The 16,336-nt window shown below is 55.2% G+C and overlaps 3 protein-coding genes and 1 non-coding gene across 4 annotated transcripts; 3 read left to right on the top strand and 1 right to left on the bottom strand.

Annotated features, from left to right (window-relative positions):
* Positions 1-1,574: 1,574 nt before the first annotated feature.
* ACO1O0_007512 (chaperonin 10-like protein) lies at positions 1,575-2,771 on the top strand (the record flags this gene model as incomplete). The annotated part of the gene is made up of 1 exon (XM_083196884.1): positions 1,575-2,771. The coding sequence occupies one exon, from the start codon at positions 1,575-1,577 to the stop codon at positions 2,769-2,771; it is 1,197 nt and encodes a 398-aa protein (XP_083048092.1).
* Positions 2,772-5,124: 2,353 nt separating this feature from the next.
* ACO1O0_007511 (P-loop containing nucleoside triphosphate hydrolase protein) lies at positions 5,125-8,767 on the bottom strand (the record flags this gene model as incomplete). Its single annotated transcript, XM_083196883.1, has 4 exons — positions 5,125-7,389; positions 7,456-7,903; positions 7,968-8,592; positions 8,704-8,767. The coding sequence occupies 4 exons, from the start codon at positions 8,765-8,767 to the stop codon at positions 5,125-5,127; spliced, it is 3,402 nt and encodes a 1,133-aa protein (XP_083048091.1).
* Positions 8,768-9,541: 774 nt separating this feature from the next.
* On the top strand, positions 9,542-9,662 carry ACO1O0_007510. The gene has a single exon. It is a non-coding gene; the product is annotated as a tRNA-Leu (tRNA).
* A 4,647-nt stretch (positions 9,663-14,309) lies between these two features.
* ACO1O0_007509 (vesicle coat protein) lies at positions 14,310-15,746 on the top strand (the record flags this gene model as incomplete). Its single annotated transcript, XM_083196882.1, has 1 exon — positions 14,310-15,746. One exon carries the CDS (start codon positions 14,310-14,312, stop codon positions 15,744-15,746), a length of 1,437 nt encoding a protein of 478 aa, XP_083048090.1.
* Between the last annotated feature and the right edge of the window lie 590 nt (positions 15,747-16,336).

The following is a 16,336-nucleotide window of genomic DNA, read 5'->3' as shown; positions in this document are numbered from 1 at the left end:
TCCGATTAGTATCCACAGCCTACGACAGCCTCTTACAGTGGGGAGACATTACGACGTAGTTTCGTGTAAAGCCCCACCACAACGCGTCCCTCGCGACACGGCACAATATAACCTTCCTCCTTCAAATACGATTTTCTTCATAAAGGATAGCTCCGATGAGTCCCAAACCATAGTATAGTCCGCATAAGCGGACTAGAATTATGATGCTCAAAAAAATAGGCGTTTCGGCTATAGAGATCGCGCGTATGGAGGGAGTGTCACCCCGTACCGCGAATGGGATCGCGTCACGCTATCGCATCCAAAAGAGTGCTTGCGACCTTCCACGCCCTGGGCAACCACCAAAGCTCTCTGATCGCGATAAAAAGACGTATTAAACGTATCATTGAGGCCAACCCTTTCGTCTCGGTTGAGGCAATTCGCGATGGGGCCGATCTCGCCGTTACTGGCAAGATAATTACCCGGTGGCTCTAGAAGAAGGATCACGATAAGGTATTCAACTAATCTCTTAAGGGCGAGAAATTACTCCCATAATTTGTTTGAACACGGGTTAAGCCCCTATGGTACTCGTAGATGTTCTGGGGCGCCTTCTCATAGAATAGGCGTACCTCTTTATACGGCCTCGTCGGCGACCCCGAATCGAAACGCGGCGGCGTTACCTCCCGACGTATATAAGAATGCCTCGAGATTCAACTTCCAACGATTGCCGAACCTGGAATGATATTCGCATAAGATAACGCCTCCACGCATACGGCCCGTATCGTGCAAGTGTGGCTACGTGAGTAGGCAGAGGATAATGGGGTCGAGCTTATAGATTAGCCGGTATATTCGCCCGACCTTAACCCCATCGAGAATATCTAGAAATTACTTAAAGAGGAAATAATGAAGCGTCATCCTGAACTTATGGATATGCCGAAGAACAGCGATACCTTACAGAGGCTATGCGAGGCAGCGGTTGAGTGCTGGGAGGAATTGAAAGAGGAGGTATTCAACGCCCTCATCGTATCGATGCCATCTAGGCTACAGGCCGTTATCGATGCCCAACGGATGGTACACAAAATACTAGATCTTCAAAGTAGCTAATTTCGGGCCTAATAAATAGCATATTTAAACCTCAAATCCAATAGCCTTCAATTAGCCGAGAAACACGGCTTTTTGTTTCATAGGTTAAAGACGTGGTTTTGTTAGTGGGGGCATTACACAAAATTAATGTCCACCGACTGTACACTCTAACCCTCTTTCGGACATCGAAGCCTCACACTAGCCATTACTCGGGTGCGGAAGTCTCTGATTGGCTGGGGGTTCTGCATTTGGCTTACACCCGTCTACCGACTCCAGAGTTTATAGCGAGGTCAACGCAAGACCGCATGGGACGAGTCGCGGGTTTATCAAGAGTGAAGGTTTTGAAGTGATGGCTTGATTATAAAAGAAGGCAACTGCCCCTTGATCTTCTTTCATGAGGAAGTCATACTCCTCAGAGCATCACCATTCACAACCAAGAAACCCCCAACTGGTCCTCACGCAGCACACGCCGTCTTATACATTTACATATCCTCATCCCACACAATAAACCCAAAATGGCCACCCACCTTGCTGCCTTCACCCCCGCCAAAGGCGAGCCCTTCGAGGTCCGAAGCCGCCCGACCCCGAAACCAGGCCCAGGCGAGCTCCTCGTCGCTGTCAAGTCCGTGGCCCTCAACCCGGCAGATTTCCTCATGCGCAATCACGGCCTCTTCATCCCCACCTACCCAACCGTCACCGGCTTCGAAATGTCGGGGCTCGTCCTCGAGGTCGGCGACAACGTCCCCACTGGCGGAGTCGGTGCTGCCGATGGCGACCAGGGCGGCCTCTCCTTCCAGCCGGGCATCACCCGCGTAGCCGTCTACGGCGGCGCCTTCTGGAAGTCTTGGGACCCGGACTACGGCATCTTCCAGGAGCGCTGCATCGTCCCCTGGCAGCACGCCCTGCCCCTGGACGACGATAGCATGTCCTGGAACCACGCGGCAACCCTGCCCGTGGCCGTCGAGGTGGCCCTCAGCGCCTGGGACGCCTTCGGGTTCACCCGGAGGGAGGATGCGCCTGCCGCCCCGGCCTCTGCCTTGCCAGCCTCTTCCGGTAGTACCGCTGCTGCCAGCACCGGCCGGAAAAAAGAGGCCCTCCTCGTCTGGGGCGCCTCCTCCAGCGTCGGCACCATGGGCGTGCAGAGCGCCCGGGTGATGCGGCAGAACCCGGACTCTCCCTTCGCCGCCGTGTACGCCACGGCTGGGGCGGCCAACGCGGAGTACGTGTGCTCGCTGGGGGCGGACCGCGTGTTCGACTACAAGGACGCCCGGGTGGTGGATGCGATAGTGTCGGCCGCCAGGGAGGACGGGCTGGTGATCCGGCACTGCTTCCTTGCCACGGGGCAGCTGGCGGCGTGCCAGGCTGTGCTCAAGGCTTTCCTTGGAGACGATGATGAGGGTGAAGGTGAAGGTGGGGAGAAGGGGAAGAAGAAGGCGATAATTGTGTCGTCGCCTATCGTGTCCCCAGACGCAGAGGTAGTGGATGGGATGGAGGTCATCTTTGTGCAGCCGTCGACGGAGGAAGAGGCGAGGTTGGAGCAGTTAAGGTATTGGATGGGGACGTGGCTGAGAAAGAACCTTGCCAATGGGGCCATCAGGCCGAGTCCAAAGCCGACGGTCGTGGGGAAGGGGTTGGAATTCATCAATGCCGGGTTGGATATACTGTCCCAGGGCGTGAGTTGTACCAAGCTGATTGTTGAGATTGGGGAGTGAGGGCATAAGAGTAGTACCATTCCAAGTGTCTTTCAACTTCCTGCTCCTAATTGCTGGTGTTTATTAGATTGAACCACACAAAGTCAAAGGATTACTTCTACCACCAAGCTGTGATCCATATTGCCAGTTGGCAAATGCCTTGGATGGCCCATGATCGGTCAGAGCTTGATGTCCAACCTGTGTCTTTGCTTCCTTCCTCTCTCGGTGTTGGACAAGTCGTAAGCTATGGCAGTACAATGGAGACTGCGCCAAAGAAGTGATGACTTGGGAGGGAGGCGTAGCTACCAAGTAAAATGGTTTACTGGATCCCATAATCCTGCCTCCAGGAAGGCCCATGGGACCCTAGATGTTCTCCGCTCCGTAGATGATCAATCAGTCTCAGCCCGGAGGGTACAAGGGTTTCCCGCGCCCCAATTCGGTTTCATCATCGACTGTTGAAAGAAGTGCCAAAAGGTGAGGCTCCTCATGTGAAAGAAAACCTTGTTACGACTCTGTGGCCAAGGCCTATGATGGAGAGCCTGTGTCTGAGGGTTGCCTCATAATATCAGCCCGTGGCTGACACCTCCTTTTGTTTCTTTTAGGGCACAAATCGACCCGACAATCCCAGGGGAATCATCATTGACCGCCGACAGAATGTCCCCATAGCCATACTTTCTAGAGAAGAACCGAGCTAAGTGGTCAATTCTTGGCCACGTGGTCCGAAGCAGGAGTGACGTGCTTCCGTTTCTCGCTGACCTTGTGCAGAACCCTGTGACTGGATATGGATGGTTTGCGGGGGAAAGACGGGGAAGGATGGGGCTGTGAGTGCTAGACATAGACCGGCGAGGTAAAACATGGCATGGTTTTCAACTAGTCGACCTCAGAAGATTGATTCATCACTGGCCGTGATCCCTGTTACGACTGTCTCTCATTGAAGAGCGATCCAAAACCTCGCAAGCGAGGTTGTACCCACGATGTCAGCTTAGGCAACTTCTAACGCGAAAGCTAGAAAGAAAATGAAAGCAAAAGTGGGTTTCCTTTATCCCTTCTATCCATGATGGTTGGGTAGAAAAATGATGGGACCATGTGGAATTAACCTTCGAGTGAGCACGGCAATCCGACAGTCTGACTCCCATATTGACACATGTATGATTCCAAGAACCCACAAAGGCCGCCACTGCCTTTGAATTTGATTTTGCGTGTCCCTTCTGAAGTACTGATATGGCTGAGGGAAAAAAAGGTATGTGGCGGTGGCTGGCCGTCTCACGTCAAGGCTTTCCACAAAGTAATACCTAGGAAAAGGCAAACCCAGAGACTCTCTAGGGCATATAGAAGGCGTCTGGGTAGCAGTTTTTATTGCCTGGTGTTGAAAATGATCCTTGCCCTTGACAGAGCTGCCCTGATGCAGGATGGACAAGACCGGAGACAACGGCCGGCAGCACGGCGGTGGGGCCGGACCGGAACAAGATGGAGTCGGTGATCTGTAATATAAAAAAGAGGGGGGGGGGGGGGGGGTCCAAAAAAAAACACCAAAAACATACAACAGCCGGTATTCGCTGGTCGTCACCGACCCAACTACTAATCAGCCCCTTAGCGGCTTGACTCTGGGAGAGCAGACGGGATCCCGTATTTTCCACTAGGTATGGTCGTATGTGGTGGATAGAAGACCAGAGAGGGTTATATCGGTTCGCTCCACCAAACCATAATGATAATAAAAAGACAAAAAAACATACAACAGCCGGTATTCGCTGGTCGTCACCGACCCAACTACTAATCAGCCCCTCAGCGGCTTGACTCTGGGAGAGCGGACGGGATCCCGTATTTTCCACTGGGTATGGTCGTATGTATCATGAGGTGGCGTTGAAAGATATCATAAGGCTCCTGTTATGTTGCACATTCAGGTGCTAGTGGTTATCTGTCATCACGCCAAGCACTCTCCCTCCATGCAGTAGTATTAAGAAATACCAGGTCCAAGTGGCTTGTCTTCGTCTGTAGTAGTATTGGGAAACTGCCTGCTATTCTGTTGCGGCAAAATAATGGAGAAAATAGGCCAAACAGGCCAACGGTCTCAATCTAGATAGCCCTCTGTCTTTCTGATCACACTAAACTCCAGCCATGCTGCTTCCCGGAGAACGGTGGAAGCATGTGCCAAACCAAGCCAATCTATCATAGAATAATAAATAAAACGGATACCGCAAGGGCAAAAAAAGAAGACCAGGAGAGGAAGTAGGGGGAATACCTAATCCAACGCCCCGCGCCGTGCTCGTACTACTATGTACGTATCATCAATCTTCCAAGTCATGCCATCGTAAATCATTGCAACCCCCTCAACCCACTCCCCCGAAAAACCCGGCCCGGCTCACTTCACCTCGGCTCACCACCCATCCCCCTCGAGGTCCTTGAGCGTCATGACCTGCCGCGCACCCATGGGTCTCGAGTTCCAGCTCCGCACGTCCATGCTGTCGACGCCGGCCCCAGCCAGGATGCGTACCAGGTCGCGCCCCGTGACGCTCAACTCGGCGCCCGTGTAGCCCTTGAGCGCGCACTGCTTGAAGATGTGCGCAATCACCTTCTCGCCCAGCGTCTCGACGCTGCGCCCGCTCGCCCAGGCCTTGTCGCCGCCCATGCGGCCCAGGCTCCCCACCAGCGTTGCCCGCGTCGCCCCGTCCATCTCCGTCGTCGCCTGGATCGAGATGCCCACCTTGCTCACCACCGCCCGCAGCTGCTCGATGCACTGCTCCGCCCTCATCGGTCGGAACCGCACCTCGGTCGCGAATCGGCTGCGCAGGCCCGGGTTGACCCGCATCAGCCGGTCCATGTCATCCTCGTATCCCGCCAGCACGATGATGAGCTTGCGCGCAAACTTGGGCTTGGTGACAGCGTCCACGAGCTCGTTCACCGCCTCGCTCTCAAACGACGCCTGCGATGCGTGCGACCCTGCGAGGCGGTATGCCTCGTCGATGAATAGCACCTTGCCGAGGGCCGACTCGAGCAGCCGCATCGTCTTGGGGCCCGTCTGCCCGCAGTACTCACCCACGAGCTGCGATGCCGAGACGTCGATGACGTCGGGCGCTGCGAGAAGGCCCATGTCGTAGAAGATCTGGCCCAGCTTGCGCGCCGTCGTCGTCTTGCCAGTACCGGGGGGTCCCTTGAAAACGTACGTGAAGGGGATGTACGGACGCGGGTCGATGTTGCGGAGGCGCATCCCCTGGGCCATGTACTGGTACGACTCGAACTGGGAGACGATTTCCTCGAAGCCGATAAAGCCCTCGAAGAGAGCGCGCGTGTTGGCCACGGCCCGGGCCTGGCGATCCCAGTCTGGGTCAAAGTCTTGGGGCTCAATGTGGATGTCGTCCGTCTTGACCTCCACGCCTGGGGCTGACTTGACCTGCTCATCCACGCGCTTTGATCGTGCGAGGACAGCCTTGGCGAGGACATTGTCTACCTCTGCTCCGTTGCCAAAGCCGGGCCGCATAGAGGCACGCTTGAGCATGTCTATGGCCACCCCCCGCGCCTTCTCCGTCGCCTTCAGCCTCTCCTTTTGCAGCTTTAGGTCAAGGACCTCGCCCAGCTTGTCCGCGTCAAAGTCGTGGAACACGATCGCCGTATCTAGGGGGAACCGCCGAGCCAGTCCCGGGTTCCCGTTTGCGTACATCTCCTTCATATGCTCCGGGTATCCGCAGAGGATGACACAGCGGTCTTCCCCTGGCGCTCCCGTGACGTCGGCAACCAGCGTGTCGAGTACACCACGGCGAAAGTTGCAGCTGTCACTACTTTTACCGGGGTCTAACATGTGGGCATCGTCAATGATGAGGACGCTACCCTTGGCCTCGTCCAAAGTCTCCTTGGTGTTCCTCTCGGACCAGCCAATGTACCGATCGACCAAGTCGCCCGGGTTCTTGACAATCACCTCCCCCTTGGAGAGAACACCAAACTCGGCGAGGAGTTTTCCGTAGAGCTTCGCAACCGTGGTCTTCCCAGTCCCAGGATTCCCGAGGAAAACACGATTCGGCGTCATCTGTAGGGGCTCCAGTCCTTTGATCTCCCGCTCGTAATTCTGGCTCGCCTGGTTCACGATGGAGAGGATAGCCTCCTTGACTTCGTCCAATCCTTTTAGTTCCTGCAGCTCCTTCCAGGCGGCACTCTTCTCTAGTGTCAACTCAGGCTTGTCGCCAATGAGGTCTTCCTTGGTCATGAAGAAGTCCTCAGGATAGTCCCCGTCCTTCCGCGCCAGCCGGAAGCGCTCGACCTGCCTCCTCGTGGCCTCGATAAAGACCTTTCTCACGGCCCATATGTTGGTAAAGTCGTCGTTGCATACATCCTTTCGGATGCGTTTGATCAGGATCTTGACGAACTGGTCGGGCACCTCGCCGTCAAACTTCATCTTCTGGTGGAACCATTTCTGGACCATCCGGTGGAAGATGACGCAAAGCTGCTCCTCGGTGTAGTTGGGAAGTTTGAGGACCTGCATCTGATTCTCCACCTCGGCCCTGTACTTGAGCTGATTGCTCAGTCCATCGTCCACGTCGCCCGCGATGACGAGAACAATGTTGCCCGGGAGATCCTTGAGACGAGTGTAAAGGTTCCATAGGTTGAAGTCGCTCTTGTCTATCAGATGAGCATCATCAAGGATGACAACCTGGACGATAAGATCAGTTTGGTCAGCGCTTTTCAGGGATTAAAGCGCAAATATCTGTCCACTTACACATCCATTAGACTGTGTAGAAGTATTCCGGACGCCGTCAACTATCTCCGTCTTGGAGAAACGGTACCACGATGCCTCATAAATTGGCTTAAACCCGCAGCTAGGGGTCCCGAAGAGCTTCTCGGCGACTAGGAACTTAGCATACAGCTTGGCCACACTAGACTTTCCAGTTCCCTGGTTGCCGGTGAGGACGATGTCAAAGTTTTCCTTCTTGAGAGGCGTCTCTCGGCGAGTGGCCGCCTTGATTTTGGCGCGAGCGTTTAGGAACATAGCCTTGGTCTCCTCGAGGCCGGGGAGTGACATGATCCTATCAAGATACTTATTCGACGCATACTCGATCGTCTTTTGCCGAAGCCACTCTGTCTTAGAGAGTGACTCCTCCTCGTGGTCCTCGGGCGTAACCCCGTCGATGGACTCTGTATCCGAAATATCGTCGCGACTAGCTTCTCTGGAGAGATAGGGCAATGAGTTTGAATTCTAAACAAAAGAGGGGCCCGGGGGGAAGAACTCACTCAATCTCGGTAATATAGGTTCCTAGATTGGTGGCGAGTTCGAGGAATTCCTCAGTAGCAAGTACTGGGTCATCCGTGTCCTGTTCGCTGTTGCTGCTATCGCTGCTGGCGCTGCTGGCGCTGCTGGCACTGCTGTCGCTACTGTTGTCATCGTCGCTGTGCTCTTCGCCGGACATGTCGCCAAAAAGCTTCCGCAAGCCCAGCTCGTCCGCTAATTCGTTGTCCTCCTTGTCCGGCTCTCCGTAGGGAATATCGCCATAGAGCCTTCGAAGGCCCAGTTCGTCGCCTGATTCTTCGTCCTCCTCTCCTTCTCGTTCTGATTGTTCCACTGCCTCGCCTGTCTCTTCTTGTTTATCTTTGGTGGAGCCAGCTCCTACCTCACCCTCGATCTTGTCAGGCTGCTGCCTGATTTCTTCGTTGGGTCCTTGTGGTCGGGGAATCAGGCCCAGAATATAACTGACGCGGAATTCCACGTCTTTATTCTCAAACTCCTTTGCCCAATCCGGGCACTTGGCAACAGTACCATGATCGGGAGGCGGTGGTACGGGCTCTAGCAGACGGCCCTGATCCGACATCTCCAATTCCGGGGCCCGTCCTGGGCTCCCGGGACCCTTTGTATCCATAACTGAAACTGATACTAGTTCTGGTAGCTTGCTCACGGGACAGTGAAAATCCCCGGACTGGGGATCTCTCACTAGACGCGGAGGTAGTGGCCGGGATAAGTGCCAGGACGAACGCCGGGGTTGCAAGCCGAGGAGCCAGCTGACGCAGAAGCCGGCGTCATCGCTTTGGGCCTCCATGGGGAGAATGGTGTGAGGAGCTGATGTATGATGGTGGGCTCGGCGCGGCCAAGGATTCGCGAATACCTACGTTGGGCAGCAGCAGTCGAGGGAGCAAACAGGAGACGGGAGACGGAAGACGCATGTGAGGGCGGGCAAGGAAAGGGACTGGAGCTCCAAAAATATTTTGTGTGATGGGCGATGCTTCAGTGAAAAGTGAAAAGCTTATGAGATTTGTGTTTTTCCACTTGGGGAACGTGGCTCCCAGGCAGCCGCCGCGGCGGCGGCAGGCGGCTGGTGACGCTGACCGTGAACCTGCAAGTCGAGTGAGGCTGTACCAAGTACCAGCCACTGACTGGCCGCCATGACTCCCAGCCATTCGCACCATAAGTCCCCAATCGGCACGCCGCTCTGAGTTCACCGCAGAGTACCAGTACCTATATGAATCTCTACCTGTGCCTATCCGCACCTGCATGCAATATGTACTCGTACCTGTAGTACCAGGCAGCACCTCTAGGCCCGAGCCCGTCGCCAACTTCTGGATGCCTGTGTGAGATTGAAAGCGGCAACCCGCGACTTTCTACAGTTGGCCTACGGAGCCTAGAGGTAACCAATTGTATAATGAAGACAGTCATAGATAGAGGAAGCGTAAACAATGCTTATAGTAGTAATATTGGCAGACAGCTAACAGTACTAGGTACGGATAGAGACTGTGGAACATGGGAGTTAGGTCGGCACTAGCGTTGCATGGTCTACCATGGTCTACATTTCAAATTAGCGAGCGATTGTGACGTAGCAGAGATGGCCGAGTTGGTCTAAGGCGCTGTGCTCAAGATTTCTTCAATCTTCTTCGCCCTGAAAAGGTGATTGATTCACAGTATGGTAACATGCGTGGGTTCGAATCCCACTCTCTGCACTCATCTTTTTGCTTTTTGCCGGTCTTGCTTTCTTATATTTGTATTGATCTAGCCATCTAAATAATATTATTTGCGGTTTGTCTTCTAGCATTATTTTCTTATTGCTTTCTCATTGCCGTTTTCTTTACGGAGTACGTAGTACGTGTGTAATTACTCCGTAGTAGGTAAGTAAGTATGTATCTATAAGTTGTAGTCGTGGATCATTTTGTACAGGATGCCTACTTTGTAAGTATGTACGGTCACCATGAGTCCGACTGTGGAAGTTAGAACGCTCATAGCATGGACCCGAAGACCCATCAAGGTGTTTGGACTTGACAGACATTGGTTTCTAATATACCAATGTGGCTGAGATTCATCCTCTCCAATGCAAAAGCAGCACTCCAAAACGTGCCCAAAGAGGGATGCTACCCTGTAGGAATGGCGGCCTAGGGCGCGATGGGAAGCGGTCGCAAGAACAGGAGGCGTTCTCCTCTTCGTCCACGTACCGCATCCACCCTGGCTGCCCCAGCATCTTCATGCAATGCACCCGGGACGGACTGCAGTCACTGCACTGCCACGAGACAGAACGACATTGGGGCGCACTGGGCCAGCAGCCTGGCGTTCCTAGACATGACTGGTTGACGCTTGCATGACTGGTTGCTGGTCGGGCTGAAGGCCAGATGCCCAGGGCTCAGAATTGCTCGGCGCGATGCGTCATCGCGTCCATCGTTCTTTGGATCAAAACCGCCGATGGCCTCTGTGTTGCCCCCCCCTGTTGAGACAGCTGGGCATCGGAGGTGGTAGTAATGCTAATAGATGTAACCCTGGGATGGGATCCTCATGAAAATTCACGCCGACCACATATACTGCTAGTACTGTATTTCTACGTACGTATGTACCGACGGAATACCTACCATCATGAGCGCCGCCTCGGCTGGTGGACTCGTGGGTGCGACGGGACGTGTCACCGATCCCCGGGTTTCCCGGCGGGCGTGGCATAACGGGGTCATATGCTGGGGCCGGGGAACCCACGGATGGTGAAAGACCGGCACCTTCATCTGTCTGCTACAAGCCCCGACACCCCTCGAACTTGACTCAGCCGGGCGCGGGCGCAGATCTTCGGCTCGCACTGCTCCTCATGCCTTTTTAGGGTGCGCGAATCGGGGCGCAGGAATCGGGGTATGGCTGATTTCCTACATATATACTCCGTACTGCGAGTATTATACCTACTCGTAATCGTACCGTCGCTCGGGGGGTTGAAAACTCTGTTTTCTTTTACCCCAGCTTTCCCAGGTGGTGGTTGCGTGGAGATGCGTGGAGAGAGCATCCTGTCCCGCATCGTTCTCGTACCGTTCTCGTACCGCCGCAAAGTCGGAGGGGATTGAATGGCATGTGGGAGGTCCAAAATAACCAATGTTTACGTTACCAAGCGTTCGTACGAGTACCAAGGTTACATTGTAGGTATCCCATCAAACCGCGTGGTCTGGTGCACGATGGCATGTCGTGCCATATGTGCAGAAAGCCCGGGCCATGGACGCACAATGATGATGCTGTACCACTCTCAACCCTTGGTGCAGAGATAATCACCGACGAGGGCTTCGACGGGCACGTGGCGTCGAGTCCCGGGCCCCTGGTATACCGGTTGTTGCAGTGGACATGGGATGGAGATTGGAGTGCGGCATGGGTATTTGTGAACATCTCGATTCGGACATTCGGACATGCTGGTCATTTAGCTTCCCGGTGATTGATTGCCCAGAGAAAGATGAAGTTTGCAGCAGTCTTACTTTCGCAGGCTGCAGATGGGGGCGATGGAGCCTCGCTGCCTCGGCGAGTCGGGCCTCAGCCGGGAGCCGGTAGAGTGCATACCACATTACAGTCACAGATGATACGCGTCCAGCGTCGTTTGATGTGAGCGGGCCTTTGCAGGGCCGACGACAGCTGGGGAGAGACGCCGAGGCGGTCAAGACAATTCGCAATTCAAGATGATGAATGGATGTGAATGTGATACATGCTACAGCTCATACATGCTACTGTACGTACATGGTTCAGGGCAGCTTGGGAGCATGGTTTAATGGGGTTGGAAAACAGCCGGGATGAAAGGTCCCCGTCAGGCCACGCGAGCCTCCGGTCCTGACCGAGCGACCGGGTTGATTGATGAGTTGTATTCCTTTCTCCCGGCTGTTACAGAGTTGCCAAGTTCGACGTCTTTTGTTCTGCCTGTATGCAGAGTCGGACACTAAAGCCGACGCTGTCGAGTTGGAGGGAATGATCCAAGCCTGTGACACTGGCACGCTGCTCTTGGGCATTCCGAGCGCTTTTCCCTGCCGGTGTCTCGCCCGTTCACTCACAGGCCACCAGACTCAGGCTGATAGGACCTCATTTATCATCTGTCTTCCCCGGATAGCCATTTCTTTTTCTTCTCTGCTGTTTGTCAGGTGAGCGGCTTGCCCGCGTTGATCATTGGGGATTCTGGAAATTTGGAATTCTTCTGGAACAAAGGATCATCATGGCCGTGTTCCCACCCTCCGGAATCTGGGACAACAACTGACTCCTGACCCCCGGTCCGAAGACAGGGGTTCCGGGATGGACTCGCGACAATGCACCGATTCCGAAGAACAAGACCGAGGGAGGAGAGTATGGTGACTGGCTTGTGTTTGAATGCTCGTCTTTGTTTCCTTCCGAGGATTGGAGCTGGCGGCCGGCGATGGTGTCCTCGAGTGCTCGAGATGCGGGCGTTGGTGCCGTGAAGAATAATGTCAGACATCAAAAGACCCTCGACCGGTCAATGCACCACCGCATGGTCCATGATCCTCCGACACGCGACGAGTGGGCCGAGGCCAGCCTGATGGCCCTACCTAGCCCACCGGTCACCGGTGGCTGGCCCACTGAGACCGGGCTTCAAGGTCAGCCCAAACGACTTGCCAAGGTGCCAGCGTGAACGCCATCACCTTGAAACGTTGATGCCTTGCTCGGCTTGTCAGGAGAAGCCGGACGCAAGAGAGCAAGTCGTTCGGAAGAGGTCGACGGATCATCGGCAAAGAGAATTTCTAGCCAAGGTATCCGTAGCTACGTACCCCGTCCGGAGAACACTGGAGTCTGCAGCACACTCTTTTTAGCAAGTTAGCAGCGTCGATTTGGAAACGGTATTGCAGCAGGGCCAGGGTCTGTGATCCGCGATGCACGCCGGTGATCTGTAATTCCGACCACATCATGACTCGTCGGCTCGTGAATCGTACTTCACGGTTGGCGGCCCGATGTGTGCACTGATGGTGGATTGGTGCTTCCTCGGTGCTCTTGGTGTCTTGGTGGGCATCCGAATATAATCGCGACGGCGCCCCTCCCGTGGCCAGTTTCCTAAAGCTTCCCAGGATTACCAAAACTCTGTTTGCGGATCGCCTCAACCTGGCCTCGCTCCGTCCACTCGCCCCTCTCCTCTTCTTTTCCCTCACTTTCCGCCTTCGCGCGTGCCTCCCCCTCCCACGCAGTTGGCTCCCGGCTCCCGCAAGGCGTCGTTGTCACTACCGGGTTGCGCTCAACACCAATAGCTCCTCCGTACATTCCTGTACATACTTGTTTGAAGTAATAATCCAGTCCGACTTCCCCTCGATCCGAGAACTCACCGAGAGCGACGACATTCGATTGCTGTGGACGCTGTGCGTGTTCATCGAGTCCGCTGCGCTACGTTGCGCTCCTTCTGCCCGTTTCCCGTTTCTTCGAACCCCGTGGTCGTACCTACATCCACCGATCAACAAACAACGACCACAACTTGGGCGATACTGATAGATAGATCAGCCATCAGGGCCGCTGGTCGCTGATCGAGACTATTGGAACGTCATGACCTACATTGTAAGTCGCACGCAGAAGCGCAAAGCCATGTGTTGCCATGCATTTCTCCCTGCACACATTGCACCTTCTTCCTGCACCTTCCTGCACGCTCGGAACCCGCTGCACGCACGCTCCTCCCCGTGCCCAACAGCCAGCCCTACCTTCCACGGCCTTCCACTGTTCCAGGCTCGTTTCGATCGGCTGCTCCTTCCTTGTCGCGCTTTGCACTGTGCGGCTGGCTGCTGCCAGATGCTTCCGCCGCGCAATAATGGCAGGTGTGGCCTTCGTAACACCCACGGGTCATGGCGGATGGGTGCTGTCCGTGCCCTCTTTCTTCCAGGTTGTCACCATCAGCATCACTGCGCTCTCAGAGAGGCCTACCCTACTTATCTAGCCATCTCACCCCATCCTACCCCCTCGCACACCGCCTCGTGTGCTTGCTTTGTCCTCCCCCTCCATGAGCCCTCACCGGGACCCTCAACCGGCCGGCAGAGTGCGACAGCGCACCACCTGAGCTCTCGTCCCCCCTCTCCTCCCCCCAACCGGAGGGCACAGACGGGACCCAAGCGACTCGTGTGTCTGCCCCCTCAGTCCTCGTTCAGCTGGCGTCGGCAAGCCTGACTACATACATAAATCCACCATGCCATCTTCCTTCCCCAAAATCTAATCAGATCCGCCTCTGTTTGCACCCCACGCTCTCTGCGCAGTCTGCAGTCCATCCCTTGTCCTTCCCCAACTCCCAACAGCCAGCCACACTCGTCATGTCTCTCTGACCATTGGGGATCGACGACTTGGCCCCCACGTTCACGCCCACATCTCGACCTCCGTCTTCGAAATACACCATGGGCAAGGCTCTTGGGCTAATCTTGAACCTCCAGCTCGCTCTTGCTCACTACTGCGACACCCATGGCCCGACTCCATTGATGGTCACTGAGGGCTTGCCCGCCTCCTGCAACTCCTGCTACCCCGATCCTGCTACTTCCGCCGACGCCACTCCCAGACCAGCTGCCTCGCGTTCGACGACACAAGTCACTGACGCTCTGCGCGATCTGAACATTTCTCGCGGCGCCTCAACACCTACGTCTGAGCCATACTCCCAGCCGCAGCGCAATTCGACACGGGGGCTTCCCACGGTCGCCTCTTCGGCGTCGGTACTCGATTCGCCCCCAGGCAGTCCTCGTCCGCCATACCCAGCGCAGTCGCGCCCCGACTCAAGCTTCCGCCGAACATACGACGATACAGTCACGAAGAAACAGGGACCATGCGACAATTGTGCCATGACGCTACCCCGCCGCTCGGCGCCTACGTCAAGCAACGTCGATGCTTCAGTCAATACCAAGGGCCCGACACTCCGGACACGAGCCCCCGCTGAGCGCGTATTTGGCACCGGCGGTCAGGCCTCGCCTCCCAACTCGCAGTCTTCTAGCGACACTGATGGCGAGCGGGAGGAGGCACCACGGCGACCGCGAAATAGAAGAGTGTTACCCGTGGCAAGCTCCCGAACTACTTCGTGCTCTAGCACATCTACCACCTCTGAGAGCGCACCGTTTCATGTCCACTATGTGGATTACACTTCCACCCACGAACCCGTCCTACCAACCTCCTTTTCTCTCCTACGCGCCTCCTGCCTCCGGACTTTGTCTTTTGAGACACTACCTCGGGCACCAAGCACTGCTCCCGCCTTGGTTGCCTCGCCGCACTCCTCGTCAAGCTCCTTTGTCACCACACAAAGCGCTGGCTCTGCTGTTTCGGGCGGCCCCATCTTTTTCGGTGACGCCCTGGCTGGCTATACGACCGCCTATATCTTCCGAATTCCTGACGTCCATGCCCGCGGCCACAAGCGTGTCTATGCCTTCATAGCTCTAAGTACGCACAAGGAACGTCTAGCCATGAAGACCTTTGCCATCGTCTCGGCTGCCTTTCGCGAGCTGGCTACCTGGATACAGCAGCTTGCTGAGGCTGAGGCGGAGCGTGCCGCCGAGTCATCTCCCGTAGGCAGCGTTTTCTATGGGGGTGGCGGCGGCGGTTATCCTTCGCAGCAACCGCCTTCAGCGTTTGACACGTCCTCTGCGTCTTCATCTGTGGCGGCGGACCGTGGCGGTAGCAGCTTTCTTACCGGCGGCACCAGTTTCGCGAGGCGGATGGGTGGCGGCCCCGGTGGTTCAGCACCCAAGGCGCGCGGGCTGGCAGAGCTGGTCGGCCAGCCAGACTTTTTCATCGAGCTGCATCGCAAGTTTGTTCAGCTCCTCTTCGAAGTTGGCGTGACACTTAACTCGTGAGCGAACCCGTCGAGCGGGACTGTTTTGCGAAGCGCGGGGCTGCTCATCATACCCATTATACCTCTCTTCTACTGATACCCCTTGATAACGCGATACGACTCTTGTCTTCTTTTTATACCTTGCCTTTCTGTACTGCATAACACCGGCGTTTGCGCACTTGGAGCGACTACACCACAGGGAGGTTGTAGTGGGTAATGACGATCACGAGAATCGACACTAAATAAGGTCGAGAAATCTAATACATACGATTCACTTCCTCTCCTTGAGGGGACGAGAACGATGGGTCTTGTACATGTACATTCATAAAAAAAACAAGAACAAAATGCACAGGACAGCCGAGGAAAAACAGTAGAAAAACATAGACGAAGGGGCATTACAAGATAATGAACGAGAGGGGGTTTGCTTTTTGTTTGATTTGTGGAGATGCAGTCTTTCCTAACCTGCTCTCCGTCCTGGACTTTATGGTGGAACGCCATAGATGGCAAAGGGATAGCTGGCAAATTCTTTTTTATTATTATCTTGATTTGCTTTCATGTACAGCCGGCATTTGTTTCATCTCATGGGGTAAACGGAAAAAATAGACTGGGCGG

The sequence above is a fragment of the Amphichorda felina genome, assembly GCF_050947745.1.
Source record: "Amphichorda felina strain 45539 chromosome Unknown scaffold_7, whole genome shotgun sequence".
NCBI classification, from domain to species: domain Eukaryota; kingdom Fungi; phylum Ascomycota; class Sordariomycetes; order Hypocreales; family Bionectriaceae; genus Amphichorda; species Amphichorda felina.
This window is presented reverse-complemented; position numbering and strand designations above follow the sequence as displayed.